This window comes from Astyanax mexicanus, chromosome 3 (genome assembly GCF_023375975.1).
Source record: "Astyanax mexicanus isolate ESR-SI-001 chromosome 3, AstMex3_surface, whole genome shotgun sequence".
NCBI classification, from domain to species: Eukaryota; Metazoa; Chordata; class Actinopteri; order Characiformes; family Acestrorhamphidae; genus Astyanax; species Astyanax mexicanus.
This window is the reverse complement of record NC_064410.1, coordinates 41,620,499-41,635,136: the sequence shown is the minus strand read 5'-3', so window position 1 is coordinate 41,635,136 and position 14,638 is coordinate 41,620,499. Positions and strand designations below refer to the sequence as shown.

The 14,638-nt window shown below is 38.3% G+C and overlaps 1 protein-coding gene across 10 annotated transcripts in view; it reads left to right on the top strand.

Moving 5' to 3' along the window:
• adgrb2 (adhesion G protein-coupled receptor B2) overlaps positions 1-14,638 on the top strand; it is a 522,385-nt gene that overhangs the window by 327,164 nt on the left and 180,583 nt on the right. For all 10 annotated transcript variants that reach the window (XM_049475339.1, XM_022683130.2, XM_049475336.1 and 7 more), the window contains exons 13-14: positions 388-463; positions 6,710-6,812. In XM_049475339.1, coding sequence (XP_049331296.1) covers positions 388-463; positions 6,710-6,812 — 179 coding nt within the window. The remainder of the gene's footprint in view (positions 1-387; positions 464-6,709; positions 6,813-14,638) is intronic.

Sequence of the window (14,638 nt, the reverse complement as noted above, 5' to 3'; positions counted from 1 at the left end):
ATAACACCACCCATTGATGTCCACATATGAAACATATAAAACACGTATAAAAGTGTTTTGAATTTGGTACATACAACCACTATAATCTAACCAGTAGTACTAGTGAATTAGGAAAAAAATAGTGAAATATATGGTATCTTTAATTTTAATGTTGGGGTAAAATCCTTTTTCATACTTACCTCAAATCAGGACTCGTATATATGTGTTTGTGACTATGTAGGGTGTGATTCTGTCAAAGAAATGTAACTTCAGGTGCTACTTTGTATGCTACTTGGGCGAGGTTCAGCAAGCATTTGCATAATGCCAAATGACTTAAAGTAATAAGCCTGTTGGTCGCCTGCTGATCTGCTTTTAACGCTGTCTGTGTTGCTTATGCTCTGTTTGCAGAATCAGATGAGGCATCTTACTTTGTCATCGGCGCTATCCTGTACCGCACCCTCAACTTCATCCTGCCAGCGCCCAAGTAAGTCTCCCTGATTAACAAAGCAACTTAAGAATAGACGAGAGGCGGCGATAACTGTGGCTTAACTGCAGCACAAAACAGCTTAGCATGTTAAGATGTCTGTTTTAAGGTTCTAACCTTTTAACCTATTAGGAGAATGCACGAGGCCTCCTGCAGTGCCACTGGGTAAGTATCAAAAACTTGTGGGTATATTTTTCTTTTGAGAAAGAAAGCAAGAGAGGTGTGGCAAAAATAAATAAATAAATAAAAAATAGGTAAAGAGAAATAAGTTGGTTTATATGCAGTATATATATGCCCTATACTGCTTTCTGTAAATAACTACACATACACTATATATACACCCTTTCTAGTGAATGTATTTAGCGACTTTAAGTTGCATCGATTTCTGACTCAGATGTTCAGATGAACTCTGAACAATATACCATGTTTAATCCCTTAACAAATGTACTGTGAATAGAATAGGAGTCTCTGGAGCAGATGAACAGGAACCTGTTGACACGATACCTAATGCCAGGTGTGGCCAGATAGTGGGGTAAAAGACTGGTTAACTCAGTAATTACCCAGTATTGTGGGAGGAGGAGTTTCAATCGTAGTGGGAGGAGTTGTGGTTGGCAAATGCTTCTTGGAGAGATGGATTCGTTCACTTGTGTCAGACCACCCCATTAAGTGGTTTAAATAATGTAATGTAAATTTGTATCTGTATTAACGTGTCTTGGTTGTTTTTACACTCACCATATTTCTCGCACTATAAGGCACACTATTAATAAACTATTTTCTGGTCTATTTTCATACATAAGGCGCACTGGATTTAAAAATTCATAATGTGATACTAGTAAGGAACAGGGGATTCGCCATGTTTTCCTTCTAGTTCCGCTACACTGAAGAACCTTGCATTTTCCGGTAAGCCAGTCCAATAATACTCATCTCTGAATGACAAAAGAGCTAGCACTTAGCGTGGTTAGTGACTAATGCTAATACTGCTCCAGCAGTGCTAGTCGGGGTTAGCAGCAGGCTACAGGCCGATAATACTTACCTAAGAAAGGCAGAGGAGCTATCATTTAGCGTGGTTATTGGCTAATGCCTTTACTGCTCCAGCAGTGCTAGCCAGGGTTAGCAGCAGGCTACAGGCCGATAATACTCACCTAAGAAAGCCGGAGAAGCTATCGCTTAGCGTGGTTAGTGGCTAATGCTTTTTACTGTTCCAGCAGTGCTAGCCAGGGTTAGCAGCAGGCTGCAGGCCGATAATACTCACCTAAGAAAGCCGGAGAAGCTATCGCTTAGCGTGGTTAGTGGCTAATGCTTTTTACTGTTCCAGCAGTGCTAGCCAGGGTTAGCAGCAGGCTGCAGGCCGATAATACTCACCTAAGAAAGGCGGAGTAGCTATCACTTAGCGTGGTTAGTGACTAATGCTAATACTGCTCTAGCAGTGCTAGCCGGGGTTAGCAGCAGGCTACAGGCTGATAATACTCACCCCTGAACGGTTTAACGTGGTTAGTGGCTAATGCTAATATTGCTGGAGAACTAAACTGAAACTCCTGTATAACGCTGTACTTCAGCGGAGTGGCTTTACTGCTCTTAATACCTGATTGGTAAAATTTATACAGTACATAAGGCGGATTATAAGGCACACAGACTATTTTTGGAAAAAATTAAAGGATTTAAAGTGTGCCTTAGAGTGCGATAAATATGGCACATTTGTATGGTTAGCCTTATCCAGATAGAATCCTCATACTTAAGAAGGTTACAGAGACCTAGTCTAAGAGTATCAGCCTTCTGCTAAAGACTCTGTACAAGACTCTAAAGGGTTAACTACAGTAAATATCTTTGGAAGAAAAAAAAAATTGCGTGAGTATTACAAAAATTGATGTCCGTCTTGGAGTACAAATCATATCAAGGTTAGAGTACGTCCTTTTACACTTTATCATCTGACGTCAAAGAGGACCAGTTGGCCTTGCGTGCCGTACCTCTTTCACTGGCACCTGCTACAGCAAATACAGCAAGATCAATGCTAGGAATGCTGTAATATCCTCTCTGGGAATGTAGCTTACAACATTTGGCCTATAGTGTGGTCTTTAATCCCATAATCCCCCAAGAGACAATCTATAGTGTTCACATCCTTCTGTTACCACTCCTCTGATATGACTAACTCATCTGCCGAGGCCGAGAATAGTAAACGTCCCTAACAGTGAACAAGTGATTGACTCTCTTCTCTTCCTCAGTCTATCTCTCACTGTCCCTGAAGCTTTTCTCCCTCTCTTCTCCAATCCTGAGCTCACCATCTGGTTCAAAGTTCATAAAGCAGAGGAGTGGAGAGAGGAGGAAGTGAGGCAGAGAGGTGTGAATGCCTGTAATGGGACATCCTTTGTCACTTTCACACCAAATAAATGTAACCTGAGCCAAATATCTGTTGTCTCCTGAGTGGGAAGAGCTAAGCTAGTCCAATTATTTTAGTATTTTTTTTTAGTCTTACAGAAATAAAGGTTGAAAATGATTTAATAGGCTGACAGTTGTGAAAGCATACAAGACTACTAGAGCAACCAAAACACACGAGAGAGCCAGAATCATAAACCATAAACCAAAACATGGTGAAATGGCTAAACAGAAGACAACTAGGCTACCAAACCAAAAGGGGTAAAGCAACAAGGTTAAACAGAAAACTAAATAGGAGGAGATCAATAACAGGTAGATAAAACAGTATGCAATAAATAATATGAACAGTTGGCAATACTTCGCAATGTATCAGTTTACTTTAACAAACTGAAGGGGTATACATACAAGAGGTGGTGATTAAAACAGGTGCATGTGATTAGTATGCAGGTGAGAGGGAATCGTGGAACAGTCCTAGATTAAATAAGTCAGATGGTGTGATGTGACATCATGAGACAGTAGATTATGGAAATGTAATCATTACAGACAGTAAAGGCAGATGTGAGGCCAGAACGTTTGGGAGAAACACAGCCAATGCAGAAGTCAGTTGGGACTCTATTGCTATGTAAATACAGGAAAATTATTGTCTATAGGCACCAACTGCATGCGACTGATTGCACACATAACGAGATTACATTGAACATTCTTTTAACCAGATTATTGCGTCAGTGTGGATTGAATTAAGAAAAAAAAAAAAAAAAAAAAAAAAACAATATACAAACATGTCATGGAGAGTCTCTTGCTAAGAGCTAGTTGTGCTTTTTGATTGGTTTGAAATGTAATGGGTGAAATAATGCATCCTATTGGTTAGTAATATTTGTCAATTGTCTGCCACTAAATCTTGAGGATTTCTATTCAAGCATTACATAAAAAGTTTTCATGTTTGATAAGGAACATTACTGAAATACATAACTGTAATTGTAATAGAAAATATATTAAAAAATGTATAAGTAAATCTGCTTATGTCGAAATATAATGAATAAAATCATAAAATTGACTCTTTCCTAAACTTCATTTTAAAATCAATATTTTACTGAATACAAATCAAACAGTTCATGTCCTCCAAACCTTTAGTTTCATTATGTTTGTCTAGTTTTTACACACATTTTTCAAGCATGTAGAATTTGGGTTGATTTCTGTTACTGATCTGAAATTATTAAGTGGAGAAGAGAGAAAACAGGCGGCTTCTCCAAGTGTCCTGTAGGAGATTTTAAAGCCCTCAATTTTTCAGACTGTAAACAAGTTATTTTATTTTTTTATTTTTATTACCTATACCTGTAAAAAAAAAAGCTATTTTAAGGGATTGTTAAGTGACCCTCCTTTTCTCTAATTTAAGCCACCTATCATTTGCTATAGAGAGGTAGAGTCTGGGTAGAAATAAACAGATTTTTATTCTTGATCCGCATCCAGCAGGATGAGTAGCTTCTGCCTGGACATGTTATTTGAATGGTGCAGGCTGTGCAGGAGAGAAGCTTAATTAGGAAGATGTTCTTGGCTTGAACTAAGGGGCATGCAGAGTTAACCCTGTTAACCCCTCTTTCACTCTAAACCTGCAGGGCTCTGCCATCCACACTCAGCAAACTGTGTCAGAACCCTTTACCCCACTGCTCTACAGCACAGCTTTCACCACCACTTACCCTATACTCTCAGCTCTGCCTGTTCACTATTACATTCTCTCTATCCCTGCCTCTTTCCTCTCAGTCTTTTTTCTTATTTTATTCTCTTTCTCTCTGCTCCTCTCATTTCCTTTCTTTCTCTCTGCCTCTTTACTCTTAGTACATCTTTAGCAGTTTACTTTTCAACATGTCTGTTTCTCTCCCTTTCCACTGTCCTATCTGTTGTTCCTCTAGCTTTCTATTTATTCTTTATTTTTGTCTTTTCTCTACTTACTTCACTCTTTTGTTTGGGTCTTATGATTTCAGTGATGAGGAGAGTGAAGGATTTGCAGTTATCAATGGATTTCAGATATAAATACTAAAAAATAAGTTTGAATAAAAAAACTATAATTTTAGCACCTGAGCATAATGTACCTTGAAGTGTATTTTTTTTGGCTCAAAACACTTATGTAACAGCTCTGACAACATACTGTATACAAGAAAAACACTTCTCAAGGGCATTGTGAAATTAAGCTCAACAAGTCAGCCTAGTAGCTTCTAGTAGCTCTTCAAAAGTCTCTTTGCAAAAAAAATGTGGATTAAAAAATGTGGATTTTACCAACAACAATAACTGCTAGCAGAAGGACCTATGACCTTTCATGACGAAGAAACCAAACAGAAAATAAAACTGTTCCTAATATGTATTGAAATTAGAGGCAGTTCTTAAAAATGTGTATAAATTAAGTTCAGGCTAGTTTTTTTGTCGTATTATTAATTAATTTAACTGATCAGTCAAATTAAATATATTTTAAACCAGGAATATTACTGTACATGTTCTACAAATTATGTAGTGGTTCATTCATTTTGTGGCTGTGAACAGGTTCTTGGTTTATCGTGGGTGTATTCCCCTCTGTTTCAAATGGTGAACACCAAAACCATGAGCACTGCTCCTGTCCTCTTGTAGAGAATCTGCCAATCTAAACTATACAGCTCTGGAAAAAAAAAATAAGCAACCACTTAAAAAGTTTCTTTGATTATACCAAATTGAAAACCTCTGGAATATAATCAAGAGGAAGATGGATGATCACAAGCCATCAAACCAAGCTGAACTGCTTGAGTTTTTTGCACCACGAGCGGCATAAAGTTATCCAAAAGCAGTGTGCAAGACTGGTGGAGGAGAACATGCCAGGATGCATGAAAACTTTGATTAAAAACCAGGGTTATTCCACCAAATATTGATTTCTGAACTCTTTGAAACTTTTTGAATATGAACTTGTTTTGTTTGCATTATTTGAGATCTGAAAGCTCTGTATCTTTTTTGGTTATTTCATACATTTCTCATTTTCTGCAAATAAATGCTCTAAATGACAATATTTTTATTTGGAATTTGGGAGAAATGTTGTCTGTAGTTTATAGAATAAAACAACAATGTTCATTTTACTCAAACATATAACATATATATATATATATATATATATATATATATATATATATATATATATATATATATATATATATATATATTAAGCAATAGATGTACAGTATAGTTGGATGAACATGCGTATTTATTTTTATATCAAGTTATATTTTAGTAATTAATAAACATTTATTTGAATAAATACACAATACATTTAGCTGCTGTTTGTATAATTTTTGTTGATGATATGTCATTTTAGGAAAAACTAAATCCATCATGTAAAAGATAAAATAAAAAATAAAAGAGATTTCATAGGGCTTTTCTCTTCCTTTTTCTTCTCTTTCTCCGCCTGCCTCTCTCTGTTTCTGTTAGTATGAGTTGGGGTGAGAGGTATCCAGGTCAGTGCTCTTTGAGTGTGCTTGGTTGCAGCCGGGGCTGTTGAATATGTATGGGATCACGGCTGTTTGTTTAGTTTTTGTTGGCTCTTGGTTTGCGTCTCATTAATTTTCTCTAGAGAGAGAGAGAGAGGGAGCACAGTCTCGCTCTCGCTTGCTGCTGCGGGACAAATAAGTCTGTCCAGTCTGTTCCTCTTTATGACCTCACTTCCATCTCTCTCTCTCTCTCTCTCTCTCTCTCTCTATTTCTTTATTTTTATCACCCTCTTTTACACATACTCACACACAAGCCAACCCAACCAAACAAACATATATATACAATTAGGTCACAGCAACACTTCATTCATTGCAGTAGAGTGATTTGTTTGTTTTGTTCTTCATCACTTTCTGTCTTGTTTTTTGTGTCTCTCAGAGATCCGTTGGTGATCAGCTCGAAGATTCTGACAGTGACAGTACGTCCTCTACCCAAACCCACTGAGCCGGTGGTCGTAGTGGAACTGGCGCCTCTGCTGAATGTAAGTAACCATAATTGGCACCACTTTAAGATAAGACTACCCTTATAAAGGGTTTATAAATGGTTTATAAATTAGATTATTAAGTATTGTTGATTAGGTTGTAAATGCCTTAAAACCATTGATAAGCAGTTACAACACATTATAAGAAAAGGCAACAGTGATCCGTTGTTTGCTTAGTGATTTAATTCAACTAATTAAAGTAATTTAATTTATAGTAAATAGTTAAACATTCTTGCAAATATATTAATATGGCAAGTTTAATGCTGATTTAAAGAAAAAACAAAATAAGATCAGTATCTAGAAAGATCTGAGGTTTGACAGTAGAAATGAGCGTGGAATCACTACTGTTGTCATTTCTATCTATGTTGTTATTTTTGTATTAACTGCTTATTAATGAGTTTTAAAGTATTTGCAGCTTAATTAATAACCATTAATAATCTCCTTTATATACCATTTATAACCCCTTTATAAAGGTAGCCTTATTTTAAAGTGGTACCCTATAATTAACTCTCCATGGTGGCATGGTGCTCACATTTTTCCACATTTCTCACCTCACAATTGTATTTAAATTAAGGAAATGTCCACATTATACAAAAATATTAAATGTTTTCAATGGCGACAGTGATGTAAGGAAGTGATGTAAGGGCTGTAGGTTTTCTGCAAAGCCGGATCTGACTCTATTAACATAGATTTTTTGATGTTTTGACCAATTCAATGGATATTTTCCATGCGTGTTGTATTGGTGATGTATTTGAGCATTTACCGTTAAGTGATATAATCAAAAACACTTAGTGCACAATGCTTACTCACAGAAATCACCTCAGAAATGACCTCCAAACCTACATCTTAAAAAAAATCAAAACCGAAATATGCTTTAGTTGAATGTTTTTTTACTTTCAATAGTGTAACTTTTTTATTTTTTACCTGAAGACTGAACCAAGGTCTTTTATACACAATTATACATTGTTCTCTACCATGTAAACAGAAAATCCTTCTGTGTATGTATGTTATTATAGTCATTATATATATATATATATATATACCAGTGAATGGAGATTCTCCATTGAAAGAGCTATGTAGTGTAACCAGCCCTATGTCCTATTTTAGCGCTCTATAGGAAGCCGTCAACCACACGTCAGACAGCTTGATTTAGGGCATGTCAGTGTGTCTTTGCTATCGTAACGACGGGAAAAGTACACGTACGATGAACCAATCAGCGTGTCACTTGCCATTGCCTTTAAGAGCCAGGTACGACAATTCACTGCCAAGATAGCAATGAACTTCTGACTGGTTGCCAAGATACACCTCAAGATACACCTCAATTCCAGGCCGCCTTGGCCAACGACGTAGATATATTAACAAGCCCTGCTGCTATTTAAACAATGCAGAAGCAAGGCATGGAAATAGGCTGTTGTCTAGGTGGATACCCAGATTCTTTGAGCTACTTTAGCTTCACCCATTGCTGATACAGATGTGCTCATTCAAGCACACACAGCTTGTGTAGTCCCTGTAGAGAAATAGTGCCAAAAGAATAGAACACATGGGCCCAGGCAAGAGGGGTATAAAGCTCCCAGCACTGAGCTATGGAACAGTAAATGACTTGTGTTCCCAGAAATGATGGGGCTCCATCAAATACTTTTGGGACATTGAGGCATTGAGGATGAGATCCTGAGCTTACTATTGCCTTAGTCTCTAAATACAATCATATCCTCAAAGCAATGGTCCAGAATCTAGTAGAAATCTGTTTCTGGGTAGTATATAGTTACTCCAACAAATGCAAAATAAATATTTAATTTCTATTTTCTGTATGACTTGCTAACATTTTCCTACCATGTTCCTACAGCAGCTTGTGACCTTTCTATAATTGCTTAACATACTAAACATGACCACATACTAATTATATGTGTAGAACAGCTGCCATTAGAGGTGCCCTATACACTCTCTGCCCATTCATCCATGAATAAAAAAAACCTTTATAGTAACATGAACATGTATACAGCACAGAGGCCTGGAAGTAGCCAGCATGAGGACAGCTGCCAACACATCGAGCGGTGCAGATTTAGCATGTGCTATAGATGAAACTGCCAGTATTATATTCATATTTCAGTGTGTGTGTGTGTGTGTGTGTGTGTGTGTGTGTCATACACAGCCCCCGCATAGGTTGACAGCATGTCCAAGGGAGTAATGTGGTGGAGGCTCGTGTGGTACAGTGCGATCAGCTCGGATGGTACATCAACATAAATCTGTGATTTTGAAGCCCCATCACCTCTGGGTTGCTAAGCAACCTTCACCTGCTCCCTCATGCAGGAGTTTTGGGACTGTGTGTGGGTGTGTACACAGATCATGCGTAACAATATGACCACCCCCTTGTTTCTACACCCATTAATCAGGCTGCGGTCCTTATTGTGTTACTCTACATGCTTTATTATTCTCCCTTCAACCCTGTTTTTTAATGGTCACCACAGGACCACCACAGGACCACCACAGAGCATGTAGTATTTGGGTGGTGGGTCATTCTCAGCACTGCAGTGACTCAGACATGGTTGTGGCTAGTAGGGCTGGGTATTGTTTAAAAATGTTCGATACTGATACTGATACAATACCTTGATTTCGATACAATACTTCTTTTGGCGATACCTTTTTCTAAATTGCAACACAAAAAAAGCACTAACTATTCTTAATTATTCTTAATTATTAACAGATTTATTAAACAGCTGTCATGAGTAATTTCACTTTCACACTGCCACTATGAGAGTTTTCTTTTTGGATCTTGTTGGAACAAACAAAGAGCATGTTTATGGCGATTAATTAAGAACAAAAACTACAGCATTACCTATTTAAACTAAAAAAATAAATTCATAAAATTTCCTAAGCACATTCCTGGATGCATTTCAGTGTTTAAGAAATATCAGCATTAGATTAGTGAGTGGTGTGTCAATCATTTAAAGAGAGAGAGAGAGAGAGAGAGAGAGAGAGAGAAAGAGAGAAGAAAAGTACAAGAACCGGAGAGATTTCAGCATGGCGGTAGTGTCGACAATTGGACAACAATTGTTTTTACCGCACTGCGCATGCTCTCCATGTTTACCCCGTTTATGCGCGTTTCATGCAAAGTATCAAAAACAGCCTCCGAATTTTAGTTTTTTGTTTTTTTCTCTTTTTTCTTTTCTGGATTCCTGATGGATAATCCTGCTTTATGATTGCTGAAGTTTCATATTCAGCTAGCTGCAGGAACCACAAATCTGGCTGTTTACCGTTAGCAACTAGTGGTACTTGACCGTCACTGAATTTAAAGGGTTGTTACATTCAAATCATAACCAGTCACTTTCGGGGGGCCCTTGGCCAGCTCAGGGGCCCTAGGCTATTGATTGGTTTGCTTGCCTTATTGCAACAGGCCAGGTGCTAGTGTGCGTTGTGTTTGCATTAGTGGAGTAGATGTAGCAGTGCTGCTGGAGTTTTTAAACACTCTGTGTCCACTCACAAGTCAGAGACTGAAGCTGATTTGTTGCTGCGTGGTTTGTGTTGGTCATCCTCTAGTCCTTCTTCAGAGGACACAGGACACTACACACACACACACACACACACACACACACACTGCTGTTTCTGATCCACTTGTATTAGCACAACATAAACTAACACACTTTCCACACTTACCAAGAGTATGACCCACCACTCAAATAATACCTGATGCTCTGTGGTGGTCTCTCCTGTAGGATCTTGACCACTGAAGAGCTCAAAAGAAGGTGGACATAATGTTATGCTCGAATGGTGTATGTATGTATGTGTGTGTGTCTCTGTGTGTAAGTGTGTGTGTATGTGTGAATGTACATGCTCAACCTTTCCAGATCTCTCTAGAGGCATTGCTAGGTCACGACCTGCACAGTGGTGGTCCCGGGTCAGTTGGAGTGGATCTCAGCCAGGGTCTCTACCAACACACCCCGGCCACAGATGTTGGTTTAGGGGGGCTGGGACATGTCCTCTCGCTGTGGACAGCTGCTCTGAGGCAGCGTGCCTCGCTCTGACCTGACCCACAGAGGCAAGCTGGGAGGTGGAGGCACGGCGGCCGCCCCCCACCAGCTGTGGCTCACAGTCTCTGCAGCCAGGCCTCATCCATATCCGTCAGTTTTAGGCCCAGGCGCAGGTCCATGTGTTGGCCGCCGGCTCCAGCCGGTCCTTTACTGACAGCTGATCTAAGTGAAAGTGATTTCAGTGATTTCAGCATCACATAACAATGTGCCTCAGCCAAAAAAATAAAAAATAAAAGTGCGTTCTGCACACTTCGTCTTTTTCTGAGCGGCCAACTCTGTCCTCCTGCTGTCCGCGAGGCGAATCTGAAGCTAAACTCCGTATGTCGCTGCTCTGTATGTGCTAATAGGCTCCGTGCTGCTGAACGCATACTGGCAGAGCTGTACCGGAGTGCCATCAGTGCTCACACACGGCGCAATTAGTGCAGGCCAGGCCATATGCTGTCAGGACACATAACACAGTGAAGACAATTCTACACGCACGCATGAGGGTGCATGCGTGTATGTCTATACTGTTTAGAACAAAAAGAATGATGTCTTTATTTTTTCAGGCTAATATTCAGTCATCTATTTGTTAAGCAAAGGTCACGCCAGAGTCAGCCACAAGAGGGCTCTTGATTTTGGGTTCTGACATTTTTTTTCATTTATTTATTATTATTATTATTTTTTTAAGAGACATTAAGCACCTTATCTTGACCACCAATTAGACATGATTGCAAAGTACCTGATCTATGAAAAGGGCAGCTAATAACAAGGTTCTAATTTGCTAAATGGAAAATGCCCTTTTTTTTAAAGCTGCCTAAAATGTGCTCTGCTGGCCCATAAAAAATGATAAAAAGTGCATAATTTGACATGCAAGAACATCACCTGAATCCCACTCTCTCATTAAAAGTTTTTTTTTTTTTTTTGTATTATACATGTCTAAGTTTTTTTAAACTAAATATATATATTTTTTAAATGTGCTGTTTTGTTTTGGCCTTCTTTCCACCACTGGAAAGAATGCAGAATTACACTGTTATTTTGTAGTGTTATTTAGACCTTTTGAAGCTTACAATTTAAAATTAAAATGTAAAAAAAAAGCCTAATGGTTAAATAAATATATTTATATCTTGTTAACAAGTATTTAAAAACTGCAAAACATAGAAGGTAAAGTAAGATATGTAACCAGTACCTGCTAAGATTTAACACTATTGATAAACCTGGGTTCACTATTTGGCAACTGAAAGTTCAGTATAGCTATTTTTATTTGCCTTGTAGAGGATTATTGACTCAAGTATCTGACATAACTGCAAGGCACCAGTAACATTAGGGATGAACACTACGGATAAATGTGAGTTCACTCTTTAGCAGGCAACAGATCAGCAATAATATTTTCATTTGTCTAACTGATTTCTTATAGATTTTTTAAAGGTGTTGGAGTAATTAGCTAATTAATTACTGTATATGCTCATTATGGTTTTAAAACTGTTTAAAAATGGTGCAATGATATTTTAAGGGTTCTTTAGCAAAGAGAATGGTAATATTTTTTAGCCGAGATATCTCAAATGACAAGTTTAATCATCAGCTGGTTCTTTTTCAAGTGAAAGCATTTTTTGGATTGGTGGAAAATCTTTTCATACATATTACCAAAAAAGTGTTCCACTGTAGGTACAATAAAATAAAATAAAAAACTATTTAAAAAGTTAAATACACACATTATACATAAAGCCCGTGTTTGTTCATAGCTATGGATGTTATCTGGCTAAGAAATCAGATTAAACTGCACCTGAACAGCATTTTTTACTGAAATATGAAGAGTACATTTGATAATTGGGTCGGATCGATACTTGATCACGTTTTACCACAAACAAACCTCTCCGGAGTTTGATAGGAACCAGACCGGTACCACATCCTCTCGTGGGTTTCAGTGGGTAGTTTTGGTGTGCACCCGAGTGTGATTATTGTTTTCACACCTGCTCAAACAAACCACATTAACAGTGCAAATGAGCCTGAGTCTGTTTTAATCTGATCAGATAGTGCTGGTATGAAAAGTAGGTACTTTCATTTAACCCTCCTGTTATGTTCTGGGTCAATTTGACCCGTTTTAAAGTTAAAAGATCTAGGAAAAATAGTTAAAAGCATTTTTTTTCAGTATGCAACTTCTTCTGCTTGCCTAATTAGTGTAATCAACATATAATATGAAAATAGTTGATCTTACTATTTGCAACCACCCTCTGCAAAAACTAAAACTAAAACAAAATTGCAATATGTTTTAATGTTATGTAAAACTATTGTTTTATATGTTGGTGTTTCAAAGGTAATAAAGTAGTGAAACATTTAAAAAAGTTTGAATATGTATTTTTTTTTAACGAAAAACGAGTGAACTATTCTAATTGAACCATCACCTGTTAGAGGTAAGAACACCATTGCACAAAATATTGATAGAATAATTAGAAATTAATATATTTACACTGCTTGTAAGGATTTTTTGGGGTATCTTTTGGATAATTAAACATGCACCGGTTCAAAATGACCCCGGGACACCATTGCTGTTCCTGACAAATGAAGATAATAGGAGGGTTAAGCATATATTTGCTTCCATAATTCAGTTTAACTTCAGTAAAAAAAATAGTTTTACTAACGTACAGTTTCTCTCCTAGCCGAATGTATGTTTAACATCTAAACCTGTGAGTGTCTCTGAAGCTCTTCGATTTGTTTGTCTTTATTATTTGGACAAGCCCTTGTCTTGTTATCCAGGAAGCGTAAATAAATAGTTTGGAGACATTGGTGCAGGTCAGGAGATCCCTCTGGGGTCAGTAAGTGCTTCCCCGAGACAGCTCTCCCTCCAAAGAGAGAGATAATGGGCAGAAGTGGAGCTGAGACAGATTAGTCAATTATACCAGTCGATTCGCTGATGAACCAATAATAGGTGATTGACCCGGCCATGCACCACTGAACCCTGATTAGGGGCTTCACTCTGGCCTGGAAGTGAGGGAATCAGCCTGGACTCCTGCAAATCAATAAATTGCGAATGAGTTTTGGTAATGAATCATCTGCAGTCTAGACAGAGATGTGTGTTGAACGATAAATGAAAGGGTTGAGATGAGGTTGGGGTTTAAGAACCTGTTGTTCGGTCTAAACACAAACTCACACACACATACACACATTTACAGGGGTTGGACAATAAAACTGAAACACCTGTCATTTTAGTGTGGGAGGTTTCATGGCTAAATTGGACCAGCCTGGTGGCTGGGTAAGAGCACAGTTTTGCTCAAAATATTGCAAAGCACACAGCATTATGGGTGACATACCAGAGTTCAAAAGAGGACAGATTGTTGGTGCACGTCTTGCTGGCGCATCTGTGACCAAGGCAGCAAGTTTTTGTGATGCATCAAGAGCCACGGTATCCAGGGTAATGTCAGCATACCACCAAGAAGGACCAACCACATCCAACAGGATTAACTGTGGACGCTGTAAGAGGAAGCTGTCCGAAAGTGATGTTCGGGTGCTAACCCGGATTGTATCCAAAAAACATAAAACCACGGCTGCTCAAATCACGGCAGAATTCAACGTGCACCTCAACTCTCATGTTTCCACCAGAACTGTCCGTCGGGACAATAAATTATTGTGGTCTAAAACCAGGTGTTTCAGTTTCATTGTCCAACCCCTGTACATAGACGCTCACATACACAGTATGTACAAAGGAGACTTTGAGGAGCATTTTCTTTGTCTGTTTCATTTTCTCTTTACCTTTCAACACCTCCTGTTTTTCTCCTCCAGCGCTAACTCCTCGCTTCTTCCTCTGCCTCTGTCTTTTCTCTCTAA